Consider the following 20,121-nt stretch of genomic DNA (forward strand, 5'->3'; position numbering starts at 1 on the left):
GGTGCTTCTGCATGGAAATTCGCAGTTTTGATGGTTCAAAGGGTGAGAGGTTGCGTATCTGTTTAGTGGGGAGTGGGCTTTTCCAAACTTTCTGATTTCCAGAGAGGATTTCATTTAATGGTGAAATGTGTTCGTTTGCTTTAATTTCAGTTGCTTTAGCACTGGTGATGTAAGGCCAACACCAGATTTCAGCTGACAGAGGTTCACTGCGTATATCCTTCTGTTTGTGCAGTTCAGTGGCCGTCCTGCTGGTTGTGTGACATGGAACTGAGGGGCTATGACCTTGTCACTTCAGGACAGAGATGATCCCTTAAGTCTGTATCCTTTGCAAGCTATAACTCTTTCCTACTTCCTGGCTGTCCCACTGGCTACCTGCTGTTGTGCTACAACTTCTGAAGGATTTTGATCTCTGCTAGGACTCTTTTGAGCTCTGGCAGTCAAAACTGAGAATTGGTGGATGCCTTTTTACCCAGGGTTTGCCCTAAGTGGAACTAACCAAAAAGTACAGGACTAAAAGGGTGACAACACACCTGCTGAAGTGAGGACTCCTGAAATGCCCTGGTCTCCTATGGTTAGACATCCACAGACAAACCCATATGAATGTTACATGTACCTTACACAAATAATGAAGTATTTGATTGTGGGGTACGCTGCACCAGGAGTTATTCCAATTCCAAAGATGTGTGCTCAGCCTGCCATCAGCAGTGTGATCAGTAAGTCGTACTGTAAGGAAGCATTTGAATGGGAAATATCTGGTGTGCAGAAGATCAAGCTTCTGTAAAAAGCAGGCAGAAAAGATAGTATATAAAAGAGGTAATAAGAATTCCATTTAGAGTTGTGTCTCAGTGCAGCATCCCTGCTGTCAGTCAGTTTGATTACCAGGCTGATAGTGTTAGTGCAGGCTATAGCAGTTTATATGAACTGTGTGCTCACAGTGGTTGGAAGAGGGGATAAGAGCCCCTTGGACCCAACCACGCTGTTGCTGCAATGGGTTCTAGGTTTTCTGTTGTGGTTTTTAAAGGACCCAAGTACCCTGTTCACCTCACCAACAGCTGCATGCTCCCTAAACATCTTCACAGATCCACAGATACTTGGCGTGGCACTTGCTTGAAGTCCCTATCTGTGTGAAGTGGGAGTGGACTTTTTTGTTCTTCTCCAGTTTGTGCTGCCCTGGGTCATTTAAAGTCATTCTGTAGTTCTACCAGTCACGTGCACGTGGCCCTGTCATCAGGTGTGGAAGAGAAAGGGATGTGTCTAGATCGCTTTCCTGTCTCCTGTGACATGTGTTGTCTCCACCCATCGCTGAAGGCGTTCTGGGGATACCCACTGCAGGAGGGTGATGCTGTCTTCCCTTCCACTGTATGGGACAGCGGAGTCCAAGGGGCAGCCTGGCTTTTCCAGTGCAGTGTCCTGCTGCTGCAGACATCCCTGGGAGAGCCCACAGGATACGTACCTGGGATGTTTCCACACACCCTGCACCACGAGATACCTCCCAGCATCCCAAAGGCTTAATATAAATGACCCTGAGTGGTACTTCTGCTGTGCCATGGGAAGAAAGCAAGGAGTCACAGACATCACCAGCGTCCAAAGTCCTTGCAGTGATAGAGAATTTAGCTGATACAGAAGATTTTTGGAAACCAGTTGAACCCCCAGCAGAAGAGGTGACTGATATAATTGGAGTGTGGGAGATGAATCCACCAAATAGGTTCTTAAGAGATTTTAATGATGCTGGGAGCATCAGTGCACCCTGTTTGCATTCTGTCTCTCACTGTGGCCGATCAATAGGGTAATTTTTGTCTTGATGCCTTGAGCAAGAGTGTTTAAAGCCCTTTAGACATTTTATTACACGTAATGTTCTTATGAGTCTGTAAAATGGGGGATAGCGATCCTGAGTTTTGTAAAGAGCTTTGTAAAAACACTTTTAGAGATGAAAAGCTCCATATTAAATCAGGTATGGTTGTTTTATCATAAATGTCTAAAGCCTTTCTGAATTCCATTAAGCTCTTGGCTTCTCTATCCTCTGACAGTGAGTGCCATTGGTTAATGCTGTACTGTGCAAAATGGGATGTAAAAAAATAACTAAAAGGATTGTTGCTTTGTGGAATGCCCTATTATTTGCTGTTTTGTGAGAGCTGGAAATAGGAATGGGAGATTTGATTTTTATTTTTTCATGTAACTCCTTTCTTTCTTATGCATCAACTCTCTAATCAAAACTGCCCCATAACATTTTAAATCTCTTTTTATGGGCTCTTTTCAGGACCATGATAATTTTTTTTCTCTCCTTCTCTATCCTCTTGTTTTTTTCTTCCATACCTCTTTCTGCGATGGTATGTCCAGCATCCAAGGTGAGGTTTGCGCTTTCAATTTATACAATGGCATTTTGATATTTTTAACATTTTTTTCTTTCCCCTTCCAAACACAGTTAAGCAGCTTGTTTGTTTTTTCCTGACCCCCACTGTGCATTGAGCAGGTGCCTCCACTGAGCCGTCCACAGCAACATGATGCAAGTGTTCAGTGGTTACAGTTAATTTAGAGCCCATCAGTGTGTGCAGGCAGGATAAATTGCTCTTTCCAATATGTGTAACCTTGCAGCCATCCATGCTGGGGGTGATCTGCCCGTCTGTTGATTGCTCGCCTATCTTTGGTAGGGATGTAGCAGGGTTTATGTTCCCATAGTGGAGAATAATTTCTGTTGCTTCTCCTGGAAGTTTTGTCACTGCACTGTTCTCTCCTTCCTACCGCTAGCAGGGAAATTAAACTTTGGTGCAGGAGGGGGTGGAACAGGATGCTCTGATGTTAGCTGTTGACAGCGATGCAGGCAACTCATTTGTAGTAGAGAGCCCCTTCTGCCTTGTGGGTACTACCTCTACCTGCTTTTTCATCACATTTCTTGGTGTTTCTCCTGCTAGTTCAGCCTCCCTGGAAGTAACAACATTGCAGGTGCTAATGTGGACAGGGCTTCTGCAATATCACCTTGTCTAAAACTGCTCAGCTCAGGCTGGAATGGAGCTGTGGTAAAAACACCACTAAATGTGGCACTTTTGTCCTAACCACTAAGTCCCCCACTGCTTTCTGTAGTGCTGGGCTTGGTGTGCCAAGGAGGGAATTCTGAGCAGGGAATGGGATGAAATGAACAAGTAAAAGAGTGTTCTTGCATCTTGTCTAATAATTACTTGATTTTTTTTTTTTGTGTGTGTGGAGGAATTTATTGAAAGCCACTTGAAAGTCCTGATAAATATCTTCCCTTTTACTTTCATTGACTGTTGCATTAACATGCTCCGAGTATTTTAGTGGACTGGTGAAGAATGATTTTTTTTTCCTCCTAACCTCCCTGTTTTCCTTTTGCTTTTTCTGTTCATATCACATTTAGCTAGATTATTTTTGGTACTCTTTGTAATTATTGTCTCAACTAATTTAGTTCAGACAGAATAAAAGCTAATGGGGCTATAATTTCCCAGATTACTCTGGACTTTTCTTAAAAACAGGGCAACATTTGTTCTCCTTCCTAACACTTTTAATGTGTGATCCCCTTTTTGTTATGATTATTAATGTTTCAGCTACCTTTTAAAATCATTTGTAATTTTTATGTGATTGAGGTGTTCAAGGTGTTTTCTGGAGATGTATTGTTGAAATACTGTCTTGGAATGGTCGGTGGCATGAGAGGGCATCTCCTCCCCTCCCTTGTTCAGGTAGGGAGCAGGTGGGATGTGAGTGGGCAGCCAGGTGGTGTGGAGCTGGTCCTGCTCACCTGTCCCAGGGTGCTGTCCGGTGTGGAGGTAGGTGAGTGGAAGGAGCAGCTTTTCCAGACCTGTCTTCCACAAAATCCAGCCTGATGTCCTTTGTGAGGCATCTGTGTTTGTAGGGTTCCTGGAGGCAACAGTCATCATCGGGAATTTCTGGTGACTTGTTTGTTATGTCTTTGACTAATTGCATTTCAAATTTTCTCTCTGCATTCCTAATCCTCATTTCACGTTTTGCCAGCTGTGAGGATGCCCCTCGGGGTTGGAATGACTTTTCTGAAGGATTTTTCATGCAGAGAACGGCTTTCGCCACTTACCTTACTGTCCTCAATGGCCTTTCTGAGCCCTTTTAACACCAGATCTGTCAACAAATCCGATACTCAGGTTTGCACCAGTGTGTTTTAACTTTGGTATTTATTTTTTTCTAAATTAGTTCCTTTATTTTTAAGGCTGGGTTAGTGCCTGCCTGTTTGTGACACCTGTGCATCTGGTGCTCTGAAGAACAGCTCTTGGTCCAGGTAGAAACTTCTTCAAAAGCATCAAAATGACTTGCACAGAACAGATCTGCTTGTACATCAAGGGTAAGCTTAAAAAAAATAAATAAAAAAAATTGTCCCTTTGCACCTCTGCTTGCAGAGTGTGTGCTTCATCCCAGAGGTGTGTTCTCTCCACACCTGAGACTTACTGCCTTCACTATGGCCCACATGGAACCACTTTAATCATCAGTGTTAATCCCACTCTACCCAGGATTTAGGCAAACCACATAGGTCTGATAGCCATGCGGTGGGCCAGTGGATAATTGGTAATCCTCCGTATGTGCAATGCTTCCTTTCTCTACAGGGTGCTCCTAGGCCTGATGCGTAGAAGCAGGTCCATGTCTAACTAGCTGTTATTCCTAGCTCTTTTCCCTGATAAGAAGAATCTTCAAAGCATTGCATGTGTAACAAAGAGCAATATCTTGTGAGATTTCTTGGAGAAAAGCACTGAGCCATTCTGGGGGATTTCCGTTTACCCAGTTTCTTAAAGGTAGGACAGTAATGTGAGTCAAGAGCATCAGACACTGTGGAAGGAATGTGACACTTCACTTATGATTAAGAAAAGGTCATATATCAGAGAAACAAATGCTATGTCTGGACCATGACCTGCCTTGCAGAGATCCAGGCAATTAATAGATAACATTAGGAACATTTTTCTGCTAAACATCCTGACCTGGTTGGTAAGAAAAGACTTTGGAAGCTGGAATCACAGCCCCACTTCATTCTCAATTCTGCCTTCAATGCAGACTGGAGTTCTGTTAAATTCAGGGCTACAGGTAGATTTCCTTCTTCCCAAACATGCTGTCTGGCCATCTCTTTATCTAAGAGAGGCATGAGCTGGCATTCCCTGGTCCTGACCACCATCCAGGGTGGCTCTCTCTCAGGAGTGTTAACCAGACCAATCATGAAAGCACTGTGGAGGATGCTGTGCATAGAGTTTTTGAGCTGTTTTGTTCCTAGAGCCCTCTGTAAGGATGCCCTCATCTCTGTTGTTGAGGACTGCTGAGTTCATGAGGCAAAACAAGTTCTCTGTAAGATGGATAAGTCTGGGAGGGCTGAAATTTCCTCTTCCACTGCAGGCGTAAAGTGACAGGCATGACCTTGCATCCATGTGTATGTTCAGTTGTACATTCAGCTATGTGACTTCTCCATCCTTTTGGCTGCTTTTGGTCATTTGCCAGCCCTTGGCGATCCGGATGGGGCAGGTGGGCACACTGGAGCCGGTGCCTCTAGCCCGAGCTGGCTGCCCTGGGGTTGCTGCTGCTCTGCCCTGAGCCACACAGCACTGTGGGATCTCTCGATGAGCTCCTGATGCATCTGGGGGGATCACAAGCCCTGGCTGGCCCTTGCTCAGTGCTGGAGATTTTGGAGTGTATCTGCGAGGAGCTGGGCCTGGCTCCTGCCTGTGCCCTGGGCTGCAGCTGGCCCCACACCCTGGGGGGAGCCAGGCACGGCTCTGCTGTCGGCAGGGGGGTTCCTCCCCTGCTGGAGGCAGCGTGCAGAGGGCAATTATTGGAGCTGCATTAAAGCTGTTTCCCTGTAATGGGCTGAACTCCCTGTGCTGTGACAAACTACCCAGCTGCTCTGGCTCCCTCCCTCCCACTGCCTTTCTCTTTCATCCCATTACTCCCTCCCTGCTCTTCTTGCTTTCTCGGCCGCTTTCACAGCTCCTTTTCCCTATTCCCTTTTGGCCTGCTTTTGCCTCTTGGCACACAGAGGAGAGCAGAAAAACAGCCAGGGCAGAGCCCTGCTTGTTACAGCAGGAGCTTTAAAGCAGGTACATAAAATGCAGCACAATAATATGGGAGGCTTCAGGGATGCCTGCGGATGTTGTTTTCTACCTGTGCATCTGTGAGTATTTTGGGCAGGCAATGTGCTGGGACAAGCATGCTCCGAGTGCCAGTTCTGCTTGCCTGTGCGTGCCCACCTAGGAAAGTGTGGGGGGGTGTGCGTGCGTGCAGCAAGCTGTCAAGTCTCCCAAACGGAGTGTGAGACTCTCACATCAGGCTTTCTCCTCACACTCCCCCAGGCCTGTATTTTATGTGCTTGCAGCTCAGCACCCAGCCTGTCCCCTGACACGTTCCCACAGGCGAGACATTCACCCTGTCCCGTGATGTGACACCGTGCTGCTTGGCGTGGAGGGCAGATGGGGAATAGGGGTGTGTGTGTGTGTGTGTGTCCGTGTGTGTAAGGTTTTCATTGGAGTTCTTCACAGGATCTTGGTGTCTCCTGGGCGGATGGGGTCTACAGACACAGGATTTGACCTTCAATGACATACGACATGGAAGCCAGAGGAATGAGGAGCTTCCATTCAGATAGGTGCCAGGCATTGCCAGGAGATGGGTGCAGAACATTTTTTTTTTTGTCATTGATTTGCTTAGATTTTATTAATGTATCAGGGTAAGCTTATCTGAAATTTATTAAAGAATATTGAGTGTAGCTGTGTCCTTGGCAGGAGGCATTCCTAGTGAGAGCAATAAAGGCAGAATAAATCAATGTCACTAGAAGATGTGGTGGCTGGTCTGGTTTTGAGCGGCAGAATGAGCTTCAGGAGCTGAAATCCAGACTGGGCAAGTGGTGGGCGATAAGTTTTGTCATTTGGGTGCTTCTTGGCCAATGTGAGCAAAGCTGGCAAGTCTCCTAATCCTAAGTTTCTAAAACTACTGTGTCAGTGGACTTCGGCGATGTGAGCAGTAAGTCTAAGACGTGGCTTGACTGGAGAGATGCAATGTCCCCTTGTGGTGTTTTGAAGCGAGCAGAGGAGGATGAAGGACGGCCCACATAGTGCCCTTCCTCACTGCCAAAGAGACATTTGTAGTACTGGTGATTTTAATGATGTTTTTAACTTTTCTTCCAATTTTCTGGAAGTTCTTGGGATGGTATCCATGGTTTTCTCCTCACTTGATTTCACTGTGCTCTCCTTGAGTCTGCTAACCATGGTTGTGGTCCTGACAATTGCCTTTTGACAGGGGCTCACATCACTGGATCACAGTGATGGATCACAGTGATGAACCAATGCTGCCTGTGGGTGGACATCGTGTGCTCAAGGATGTAGCCCAAGGCAGAGCCAAAAACTAATTTTCTGTCACTGATCATGATGCCTATGCGCCATCTGCATGGTGCAGATACACATGGAAGTCCCTTTTGCTGTGTAACAGGCAGCAAAGGGGCCTGGCTGATGTTCTGTTCTCTCCACAGGTGCACCTGCGTTCTGCTGAGCGCCTCCGGGAGCTGTGCTGCGCCAACCGAGGCACCTTCATCAAGGTGGGACAGCACCTGGGAGCGCTGGACTACCTGCTGCCCGAGGAGTACACCCGCACCCTCAAGGTGCTGCACAGCCAGGCCCCGCAGAGCACCAGGCAGGAGGTTGAGCAAGTCATCCGCGAGGATCTGGGCAAAGAGGTAGGGGCTGTTCGGGACAAAGATGCATTAGCAGGGCTCTGGGAGGAAAGACTGCTTTCCCCTGGTTGCAATAGACCAATTCCAGCTGGCACTGACAGCCCTTTACTTTCTCGAGCCCCTAATTAACCCCCAAAGAAAATAATAACATAAATCACTTCTGGTGCTTGCAGTCAGGTAGTGCAGTATCCAAGGAGTCTGTGTCACCGTTAACCCTCAGCAGGCTACAGCACCGAGATCAGAGGTGGGTGCCTGCGTTTGCTAGGTATAAAAAAAAGTACCTGTGACATTTAGAGAGGGCACTCTGCTGCCTGGAGTCTTGCTCCATAGGAAAGGAGGTCTCCTCACAACTCCCAGGTGGAGGGGTGGAATTTCAAGGAGCACAACTGCCATGGTGAGAGGGAGGGAGGAGGCAACAGTGTGCAAAGGCAATAGTAGAGAAGATGGGAGCGTGGTGGGGGGAGGGAGATGGCTGAAGAATGGAAGCAGCACGTACATGTGTATCTGCTTATATAGAGAGGTTTATGGGGCTGTTTTGGGGTGTTGTGGGCAGTCTGTGTGTTGAGGAAGTATGGGGAGAACATGAAGGGGTAAGTGCAGTATTTGCACCTAGCGGATATGTTGTGGGTGGATTTGGGTGGGGTGTGTCTGCCTAGGTGTAGTTTTAAGGCCTAGGTATTGTGTACAGTTCATATGTCCCTGCAGTTTAATGGCAGGGTTAATGTGTGTCCCTGACCTGCCTTCCCTTTGCCTGCATGTGAGCCAGCTCCTTCCTCTCTCAGCACTGCATCCTCGTAGCAAGGCCAGTACCAGCTGTGTTTCATAGCTCACTGGGTAGATGGAGCAGGGCAGGCTGTCTGCTCCCTGCAAACCCCTGCTGCTCCGCGGGGCTCCATCCAGCAATCTCACTTCTGCAGGAGATGTGGAAAGCCACCCTGAGGTTAGCCCCTGTTCAATTACCAAAGCAGCCACCTCTGCCTGTCTGCGTGGTGCATCTCAGAGGCTGAGCCAGGCGCTCAGAGGTGGGCCCCCTTCTTTCCTCTCAAGTGCATATTCAGCTGCCACTGATACGCCCTGGTTTCTTTCAGCATTTCGGGAGCTAGACGAGCCCTCCATGCCTCATTGATTCCCAGCGAGGCAGCTCGAATCCAGTCTCCACAGCAGCCTTCCCTCTTAGCATTCACATCACCCACATGGGCAGTGCTGGGCAATATTTAATTTTAAAGAGACAGAGGAAAAAAAAGATAGAAATGGGAAGAAGAAGAGAGGAAATGCTAATGAGGATGAGAGCAATGATTACATAAAGACAGAAATTAAGAGAATGAAATGTATAAAAGTGAAGTAGCAGGTGAAACTGGGCAGTACTAAAATCACAGGTAAATGCCCATGCCTATTAGTTTCCAGGTAACAAATCCAAATATTTAAAAACAGAAATGATGTCAGGAACCTAACGCACCACAGTTTTCTTTGCTGAAGCTCAGAGGATTAATAGGGTTATGTCAGGCACAAATTTAACTCCAGTGTAGCTACATCCTCAGTACATGTTAAATACAGTATCCTTAGCTGAAATATAGATGGCAGAAGGGCAAGGTGGAGTGTCAGAGCAGTGGAGAGTGCAAGGAGGGATACTGAAACCTTCCCCCTTGGGGCCAACGTCAAACCTAGGAACTTGCAGATGAATCCAAGAAGAAGAGAAAATAACAATGAAGGAATCTTCCCATGGGGCCTAGGCCTAACTAACCCTGCTGCTCTCAAATTCAGTGGTAAGACTTGCAGTCCTCCCTAACAAGTACAAGAGTAGGCTCCTCAGATAAATCTCGTGTATGCAAGAAGTAATCACATACAGTTGGGATCAGTGCAGAATAAATGGGGGGAATAACAATTGGAAATGCAGATACACCTAGGGAGGAACGTGACAAGCTGACAAATCAGGCCAGAGCTTGGAAAAGGACATGAAAAAATCAAGAAAAGGCAACAGACCAAACATTATCATGTATAGAAGCATTGTATCTCCAGTCAATTAGAAGCAGCCTGTCTTCTGTTGTGACCTACTCCTGAGAATCTTATCAGGGGCTTGGATGATTGTAAAAAATGGAGTGGCTTTGTGGGAAAATTGGTCTAAATGGAGAGCATGGTGATGAGACTGATCTTTGAGCAAAGGCAGAGGGCTTGTGAGGTAGGCTGCAGCCATTCCACACGCATTGTCACCGTGCAGACTTGCACAGCACCTGCCGGTAGCAGAGCTCCCTCCGTGGGCCCAGCAGCATGGCGGGAGACTGGGAGCTGCAGCTTGTAGCTCCAGGTGAGCTAATGGACTGATTAAAGCTGCGTGGCACGTGTGCAGGTAGGAAACGGAAGGGAGAACATAATACATGATGGTTTGTGTATTGCCCGGTCAATCCCCATTTTAAGTCTAGGGGGGTTATGTGCACCTATCAGGGATTATAGGGATAAAAATAATTAGTAGAGAGCAGATGCTGTCTCTCTCATCTCAGCCACAGTGGTTTGGCTAAGTGATGGTGCAAGGTGATCATTCTCTAGAGTATTACTTAAAAAAAAAGTGTCAGTGAGAGAGCAGGCTGCTCAGGACAACACAAGGAGTAACAACAGAAGAAACTGCACAAGTAAATCTTTACCATGACTTGTGGAAATGCTCACTGGAAAGATCACAGAGTAAGTCTTTTGGGGAGACAGTGGCCATACCACAGGTTGGGCTTGCTCCAGATGGATTTCCTGGATGAGTTGGGAAAAGCTGTGTGCATAAAAATAGGTGATAGGATGTGAATGAAAGAATCTCTTCTACCTCTGCTTTTATCTTCCCTGTTTGAGCAGGATCCTGAAAGTAAATCATGTCATGTGTTGAAAATGAATGAGAAATGAGTATGTTCCCTGCCCCACAATTATAATTTTCTCTGCAGGGCTACTGATGACACATAGGAAGATAGCTGGTTCAGCTAAATTCTGATTCAACAAGGTGCATGCAAGAGCAGAGCTAGGCAACTTCTGGTGAAATGTGGACACCAGACATATCAGGAGAAAGTGATAAGGGACTCTGGAAGGTGCATCTTTCAGAGTGGAAACACCTTAAAAGTGCAAAACCCTTGAGCTTAGGAACTAAGAAATGATGGAAGAACTGTTTGGCCAACACTGGGATTAGGAGCACTTCCTCCCTCTGGCAGGTGTGTTGGGAGAGATGGACTTGTGGCTGTGGGATACAGGGGTACTGGGGAGGTGATGACAGTTTGGTCCTAGAGCAAAAGCAGAGGACCCAGGGCATCCCTGAGTTTGGCTAAGCCAGACAGGATAAAATTAGCACCCCCATGAGGCTAGTGTAATGCCAGGCAGGGGCTTTCCCATGCTGGCAGGGTGCTGGTGCTGTGTGGCTGCCCGGGTGCTTTGTCCCAGGCTGTGTCCTGGCCTGTGGGGTAAGGGTCTGGCTGTGGGAATGAGGGTCACTCCTTCCTCCTCTCACCTTGACTTACCCTCACATCCTTGGCCCCTCACTAACAGCTGCTGAAGCTTTTTCAGAGCTGAGTGGAAACTGCTGAAGCTGGAGCAGTCTCATCCCCTATTAAGTAAGGGGTCTTGAGAAATTTTGACCAGCTTTTTTTTTTTTTTTTTTTTTTTTGTGACCCCAGGTATCCACACACATGCTTACACAACTTCTGGAGGTTTTGCTGTGCACCAGGAAGACCAAGAGGCAAAACAGGCTCCCTGCAGGGAACATGCCAGTGATTGAATTCATTGCTTCCAGTGCTCACTTAGTTCAAAGCTGGGAGAAAGCACTGGGGAGAGCCCAGGGGTCAAGGCTTCACTGTGATGAAGCCAAATCATATAAAGGGTTTGAATAGATGGAAAGCCAGACATTTAGATAGAAGGATGTCAGTCCAGCCCTGCTTTGTGGGAGCACAGGTAATGGGAAGTAGTTTCTAATTGCTTGATTAGCTGGCACCTCCAAGGACACCATCCTTTTCATCCACAGTTAGTTAATTGTGGCTTTTACCTGTTCAAGGACTATTTTGCCATTTGTAAGAAGCCTCCTGCAGCTGTGCAGTAATGGAGCTTGCTGGCCAAGTAGGGCAGGGTACACCAATGTTTGGACTGTGATTTGTAACCAAAGCACGTGCGGTAGAGAAGCCTCCTGTGCTGTAGTTTGTGAATCAGAATGTATTTTTACAGACAGTGGTGTATGGGGGACCCAGCCTTCAGTTAAAAGGCTTTGCTCTCCTTGAATTCCTACCTGGCAAGGCACCGCTGCTGTGCATTAAGAAACAGATATATGCTCCTTGTCTGCGAAGTCATCATACCTGCAGCAAAACCATGGCTGAGAGGGAGGCTAGCCTTTGTTCCTCTACCTTAAATTGCTCACCAGGTTCCCAAAGTGTTTTGTAGGTTGGGTACAGGGAGGTTGTGGAGTCTCCTTCTCTGGAGATATTTAATGCCAGTCTGGACGTCTACCTGGGCAGCTTGCTCTGAGGAACCTGCTTTGGCAGGGGGGTTGGACCCAATGATCTTTTGAGGTCACTTCCAACCCCTTCAATTCTGTTATTTTCAATCAGATTACATGAGGTTTATTCATCCCCTGTTGAAATATACCCATATACACCTGGGAGCATGGTCACTGCAATGATGCCCAGCAATGCTACACAGCCATTTGGCAAGGAGAGGCAAAATCCTACGCCCATGTGAACCTACCAGGGAAAGGAGCTGGAATAAGACTGTAGCAAGGTACCAATGTCCTGGCTTTTGCCATGCAGCCTTAACCATAGCAAGAAACTTCCCTGCACTTGAGCTGTTGCAGTCTGAGAAAGGACAGAGGGAATAAGAGAGACTTCTTTTTTCACTCCTATTTCTGTAGGCACTCTTGGTACAGCATGGCAGCCTTTGCTGTGCCAGCAGTGGGAGGAGGACAGTGATTCCTTTCTTTCTGGAACTGTTTCTCAGCACTTTAAGCTCTGGCAAGACATACGCTTACTTCTGATTTGCAAAACTGTTGAAGCAGTGTGCAGCCCTGTGGAAGAGTAGCTCAGGCTTCAGTAGGCTGTTGGGTATTACACTGCATGTCCTACAGCATCCAAGTTGTTCCCAGGGGAATGTGAAACACTTTCTGTAGCCGGCTCCATATGCTGTCCTAGGGAAGATTTGCTTATCCTTCTAGTTCACAAGGTCTTCAGGTCGTGATGCTGCAGATCCTATTGTGACCCCAGGAAGCCTCGTCCCAGATGGGCAGTGCTGTTGAACTGATCTTGGATGCCAGGAGACATGCTCACTTCCTCCAGGTTCTGCAACCTTCTGAGTTGCTTCTTCAACCTTCTGTGTTGCAGAACTGGGGTGTTCTGCCTGAAAGCACTGCTGTGTGGCCCGGTCAGTGCACACACAGTCGCTCATGGTCTCTCAGAGCTGAGGGTCTGATGCCAAATGGCTCCATTCAACCGGCTGCGTGTCCTGTGGCAAAACCTCCAAGTCTGGGCCTCCTGTAGCTTGTGACCATGGTTCTGTCCTCATGTACCCCACCCACTCCAGCAACGCTGTGCTTTGAAGTTGGGCCTGCTTTGAAGTTGGGCCTCCTGTACATCACCAAGAGGCACAGGGAAACTAGAACTAGCTCAGCAAGAGCCTGCTGTGGGCTCTATGTCCATCACAGGAAATCTCCTTTTCTGTGCTGTTACCACCCTCATTGTCCACCAGAGTGGTGGCCTGGCTGTGATGGCCATGACTGATGGTGCAAGCTGCTGTTGTAAGCACGGGGCTGGGGATTTGGCCCTTCTCTCGCTCCTCTGCTGCTCTCTCTCGGTAGGCCCATCAGGGCTTCCAAGCAGCTGTCAATAAAAAATACATTTGTATTAAAATTATAATGAGGAATAAAAAACTTTACTTTTTTTTCAATAACTCAAGATATAAAAAAGATTTTTATCAATTATGAAAAGGATTTTGGCCATAAAAAGGTAATTTAAAGAGTCTGAGATGGATGGCGAATAGCATTAATGTCATCCAGAACAAATGGGCCCACATTACTCAACTGGAAGGCAGGAGCAGCTGCTGCACCAGTCCTGCTGCTGCCACTGCCTCCACCGGGGCCCATCTCTGGGTAAGGGGAGCCCCTTGTTCCTGGTGGGGCTTGGTGCAGCTGCCCCCACACCGGGCCTGTGCAGGCGGTAGCTGCCCAGAAGCAGTGCTCCAGTGCTACGAGTGGGCAGGGAAAGCAAACAAGGGACTTTGTGTGGCTCAGGTGGTCCACCTTGCTTTGTCCCTCGTGCTCCTGCTTGCTCTGTTTGCAGGCTCCAGAGTACTTGATCCTTATTGTCACTCCAAGGGCAAGCTGGTGTCCTTATTCCCAAGGGAGCTTCGGGACAGAGTACTCCCTCCTACAATGTGTGAGAAGGCAGTTTTCTCCTTCCAGGTGCTCTAAGCCCCATTGCCCATGAGAAGGAAAGTTGTGGTGGATACGTTAGAAGATAATCTTCTTTTCCTTCCTTTAAGTTCATGGTTTACAATACAAGAGGTTGGACAGTGGATTTTCTGAAGGATTTTTTTTTTTAGTCTTCTGTGAGAAGGTGAAACATCTGAGATAAGAAGATGGAGTGGGGAATGGCCTGGTAAGGAGTAATTCTGATCGGCACGCTTAGTGACTTTTTTCTTCAATTCACAGATTTAGGTGCATGGGGATTGGTATATGATATACCTGCACGGAATTTGTTGGCTCACAGTGTCTTGTGTGCAGATGGTAGGATCCCTTCAGTATAGTTTTCTGAGAGATTTGATGGCACCTGAAGTGTTTCTCTGATACAAGTCTTGGCTGCCAGCATGCAGCACAGCTGTGTCGGGCTGTGTTCAGTGTCCATGCCTGTGGAGGTGGTGGATATGGTGCTCAGCAGTGCTCTGTCCATAGGCACAAACCACATCTCAACACATGGGTCACCCTTCCAGTAACAGTCACTGGAAACCTGTATCTCTAACTGGGATTAGTAGTCCTTGGGTGGCCCTCTTGCATGTGGATACTGTTTTTTTGACCTCAGAGTGTATCTCACTTGCTCAATAATGTTGGTGTGCTTTTAAGACCCAGCAAGATCTGAGCAGGGGCAGTAACCCTGAGCTGCCATGTGGGGGGACTGGCTTCTGTTTCAAAACCTGCGGCTGGTACACTCAAAAATATTCCTACTTGGTGCTCAGATCTAGGCAGAGGCTGGGTTTAGCTCTTAGAGAGCAGGGAATCTTGTTATCTGCCCGCCCACTGATTTTCTCATTTCCTACTTGATTCTGCCTCATTGGCATCTCCTGTTTTCTCTGAGTTTTATGTCTGCACAGTTATTTGTCTCTTGACCTATCAGGAACATGAAAACCTGGCACAGTGAGTGGTGTCTTTTGGCAAAAGTTCATTTGAGGATGAAACAAAAGTGATTAGATAAATTAAGGAGTTATGGGGCCTCAACTTGGCATATCTGCATTTTCCATTTATTCATTCACATACATCACATTTATTCAACACACAAAACAGACATAGCATTTTTACAATTTTTTGAGGTGTACAGGCAATCTAATAAGTTCTGTTTTCTGGTACTTCTGGGATCAGTCTGAATTCCTTATTTTTGGAAGGACACTGAGTTACAGAAAGGACTTCAAGCCTGTCTGCAGGTTTTCCTCCTTCTGAAAAAGCTGCTGTGAGTGAGAACATGGAAATCCTCTTCATAGGAAGCCTCACACTCAACATGCTTTTGATCTCAGGGGTCTCAAGGGCCTTCCCACCATTAGCGAGCTAAGTGTTTCAGTTCCTAGTAAGCAGGCCAGCCTGAGGGTGAGGAAGTTTTCGAATGTTCTCTGTGGAAATCAAGTTATGTTTGTGACCATTATGCACATTTTGCACTTATTTTCTCTAAGCTTTGGTTTTGCAGGCCGCATGGTTCAGAGCCAAACCTACGAAGCTGTCTGTGACAACCGAAGCAATAATCTCATGTGACCTACTGCTGGTGCCAAGAGAGCTCAGCTGAAGCAAACCGATGAGTTTTTCCCTTACAAAGCTCACATAACCAATCCGTTTCAAATAGGCAAATTCTTGGAAGAGGCTTTTCAGCACCAACCCTTCCAAATTTCAAATGATTAGTAGAAAATATACATTAGCTGGCTCATTTCAGAAAATGGATGAAACTGAGGTAGCATCGGTTGTGAATGGAGAACAAAGCTAAATTTTGCCAAACATCTTATTGGATGTAACTGATTGGTTCAGGTCTATTAAGCATTATTCCCATTTATCAAGAAAGGGTAGAAGGTGACTAGAGCAATTAAAATCACCAGGGCTCGTTAGAGGGATTATACTAAAGAAGTCACTCCACATAACTTACACTGCCCCATCTTTTGTGAACTGCTAGTGTCTTTGTTCCTGATGGCAAGGAAACGTCTAGGCCCCCGAGGGGCTCCTGTGTACCACGCCACTTATCCCAGGCTGTGTTTTGTACTTTGGACCATAGCCTAACCTTTCTCTTCTTTATTTTTCTTATTTTTTTCTTTTTTTTTTTTTGTTTGTTTGAAAGAGTGATGAGTGGTTCTTAGCAGCTTATCCTGTCAGTTATGCCCTTGCAGTCATCAGGACCAGCTGAGGAATTACAGGTTGGCAGCTCCAAGCTAACCATTTGAGATACGGGGCAGTTCTCAGTGGGTGAGCAGGGCAGAAGGAAAGGGTTGTGACTGTAGTGGCTCTGTGATTCTCCTCTCTTTGTTCACTACACAGCCATAGCACACTGCTGGGCTCAGCGTCTCAAGTGACTCAGTGTCCTTTACCTGATGAAGAAAGAGGTGCAGCCTGCTCAGTGGCTGGTTCTGGGCTGCTCTCACCTGGCACTGCTGACAGGGGGTACATCTGGAGTGGATCTCAGTCCTCAGCCCTTCTCTGGTGAGGTGCATCCTCGGCTTATGATGAGGATTTTTTTGAGATGGGTAATATAATTAGACAATCCACCAAACTGCTTCACTTCAGCCACTGGAGCCCAATGATTTTGAGCTAGAAAACAGAGGTAGATACCAGGAAGTGTTTAGAGGCTCCCTGTCCTGTTCCTGTTTCAGGCGCTGACTCTTGCTCCATCTGTTTTTGAGCTGCAGCAGCTCTAGGGATGAAGGGCAATTGGATTCCGGCCTTAGAATAGTGGGTTGCTGAATTTCTCGGAAATGTGTGTGAATTAATCAAAATTAACCCCCTACCTTTGTTTTCTTAGCCTACTTTTATCCTTGTAACAACCTCTAGCAGTACACCCTGGGGGTGCCAGGCAAGAACTTACTTTCAAGGTGGAAGACAAATGAGCTGTTTACCACTGCACCCCGGACTGGCAGCCTTTCCCTTTGCAACGCCTGTCACCCTGCAGTGGCAGCAGCAATGCTGGGCCTGTAAGTGCAGTTGATTTATGTTAACTGTTGAAACGATAATGTTTAATCTGTAAAGTGCTAATCTATTTTTTATGTTGATTATGAATAGGCCAGCTGTGCCTACTTTCCTATTCATAGAGTTTAGTGAACAAGCCCATTTCACAGGCTGGGTTTGGAGGGTGATTTACGTGAGAGCAGACACTGCTTTAAGAAGGGTAAATCAGCTGAGTTATGTCACTGAACCAGAGACCTGGCAGCCCAACAGGAAGATTCGGAGGCAAGGGAAGAAACATGGAGGGAAGAAAAGGAAGGCACAGAGAATAAACAGTCTGTAGAAGGAGCAGGTAGATCAGTGTAGAGGCACGAGAAGTAGAAATATAGGCAGGAGAGAAAAGTAGAGGTTAATACTCAGAAGGAAGTTTGTCAAGGAGGGAGCAGGAAATATGTGGCTAGCTTAGCATAGGACTTTCCTGTCTTGATAAGTGCAGAGAGCTCTGGGCTGCTGGGTTCATATGACTGGTCATTAGGGGACATATGGATGCGTTTCCCCAGCACAGTGCTGGTGATGCTGTTGGCAGAGAGTCTGTTGCTGTGCAGTTGTTTCTCTTGATTGACTTTTCTGTGTCTCCATACATTTCTTCTGAGGGAAGCAAAAGATACAAACTCCAGGGTACCATCCAGATCTCCTTGTAAGTTATTCTACCTCTACTTCTTTTCAGTCCTGGCACCCTGTTCTCTGTGGGGCGGACTATACACATGTGCCTCTTTTTTCTGTTGAGTGGTCTGCTGGGTGTGCAGATGTTTCAGTACCCCATCAAGGCACAGTCAGTATCAGTAACTAGCTCACTAAAAGAGGGGAGATTTAGATTAGCTGTTAGGAAGAAATTCTTCGCTATGAGGATGGTGAAGACCCTGAAACAGACTGCCCAGAGAAGCTGTGGATGCCCCATCGCTGGAGGCATTCAAGGCCAAGATGGATGGGGCTTTGGGCAGCCTGGTCTGGTGGCAGATGTCCCTGCCCATGGCAGAGGATTGGAACTAGATGGCCTTCAAGGTCCCTCCCAACCCAAACCATTCTGTACTTCTATGATTCTGTGATTCATGAGTTTTACATCTTCAGCAGGGATTTACTACCTTTTTAGCATCTTCCTTGTAATGTAGTGACCTCATTATATCCACTTCTTCATATACGTTCCATTCAGGCAGAGATAACCCATATCTGCTAGGCTCTGTGTACTTCCATATCTACCTGAAATCTGCACTCCTGCATCTCTGTTACCTGTATTACTCTGGGATAATGCTGTGCCCAATAAAACTATATCACACTTCGATCAATTTTTGATCAGTTTTGGCATTGACATAATTATGGCCAAAGCCAGAGGAAAGGACACATCTGGGCAGAATCTGGCTGAGATTGGACTTTGCTCTCCCCGTTTTCATTGTGCCATGCCTCTGTCCACCCTGGCGACAGGCTGCTGGGCAGTGCAATGCAGCTTCTGCCATTCCTGCCCATTGTTCCAGGCCTAGAAACATTTTTACCTCATTTCTTTCTGAAGAAACACAGATAAACACTCCTTGTAGTACTCACAGGAGCACCCATCTCTCCTCCCTCTGACTTTCAGGAGGTAAATAGGTCTGCCACTGCAGCATGTACTCACATGCAAGCAGTGCTGTCCTGACAGCGATGTACTCTGCCGAACAGCGCTCTGCTACCCATGCACACCCTACCTCTGCACACACTGGAACACCCACCCTGGCCCTCTACTTCACTTACCTCTCTATGGATGGAGGATTTTGCCTCCCATTCCCCACGCAAGCTGTGCACGCAAATGCACTGCCTCGTGCCACCTCCTTGCTGCTTTATGCACAGCTCTGCTTGCCAGGACGGTGCTCATAGCTCACCTCTCCTAACTGTATACCCCAGAAATTCACTTACCGCTCTGCATAGTCACATAAACCTGCTCATAGACATTCCTCCTCCCCATCCCTTCTCTCTTGCACTTCTCAAAGCCCCGAGGCTTCAAAAACTGAATCAGAGGCATTTAAGATGAGGCACAGGTGATGTCTGTTCCCGAAGGTCCCTACATATCCTCAGGCTCTGGCAGCTGGTTATTTCTCACAGGACTGCTGCCGTTGCTCAGGCTTACAGCTGACAGGGCCCTTGGGGCATCTCTGCAGTCCGTGGCAGAGCCTCCCTCTGCCTGGCTGTGACTAAGCTGAGCCTGTTGTTGGGGTCCATTGACCCTTTCCTACTCTGGTTTCAGTCAGTGAGAGGCAGGGATGTGTTTATGCCAGGAGTCAAAATTATCTTGGAAATTCTTTTGTTTCTGGGTGCTTTCTTAAATCTTACTTTCTTGCTTAACGTGCCAGCTAGCCCCATCTCTGTGGCATTTCCTTCCAAATGTGCTGCTGACATCAGTAGGGGTGATACGTCATTTGGGTATGTCTGCGGGAGTTTGATCAAGGTGCTCTGGGTGCACTGGAGACCTGCATGTGTCTCGCTGTGTGTGTGGCTCAGGAGGAAGGGGAACTTGGGGGCAGAAAGGGGGAGAGCAGTGGAATTGTTGTCACCTGTCACTTGTGGGCACTTGTTCTTGGTGAGGAGTTCGCTATGCCAGGCACTACACAGGTGTGAGTAAAAATCAGTTTCTGTCCTAGAAAGCTTACAGCTTTGTTAGAAAATAGAAGACAACAGATCAACACAGTGTCAAAGCCAGAGACAGAAATGAACTACTAGTTAGGTGGAAAATAAGCCCTGAAGTCTTGAAGGTAAAGGAAAACAAGCAAGTCTGGTTAACAGAGAGGAGGAGTTAGGGGAAGGCTCTAAACAGACTGTGGTGAGGCCAAAGGGGTGACACAGGGCAGCAGCCTTTACCCTGCCTTGGAACAGGCGTGATCCTTAAAATAGGTATGGTCCAGGCCAGACCTGTGTGCATGTGTCAAACCCAGGGGAAGAAAGCTGTTTCGGTATCAAGGTGTGACAGGATGGGAACTGGGCTGATAGAATAAAACATTTTGGAGGTGTGTTGTGCTTAAGGAACATGCGAGATTTATACCTGGCTTGGAAATGAGATCGAGAGGAAGGTCACTGCTGG

General features: G+C 47.1%; 1 protein-coding gene across 1 annotated transcript in view; it reads left to right on the top strand.

The window, feature by feature from the left end:
- Positions 1-20,121, top strand: part of ADCK1 (aarF domain containing kinase 1) — a 76,423-nt gene that overhangs the window by 20,447 nt on the left and 35,855 nt on the right. The window contains exon 3 of the mRNA XM_032188650.1: positions 7,475-7,678. Coding sequence (XP_032044541.1) covers positions 7,475-7,678 — 204 coding nt within the window. The remainder of the gene's footprint in view (positions 1-7,474; positions 7,679-20,121) is intronic.

This window comes from Aythya fuligula, chromosome 5 (assembly GCF_009819795.1).
Source record: "Aythya fuligula isolate bAytFul2 chromosome 5, bAytFul2.pri, whole genome shotgun sequence".
NCBI classification, from domain to species: Eukaryota; Metazoa; Chordata; class Aves; order Anseriformes; family Anatidae; genus Aythya; species Aythya fuligula.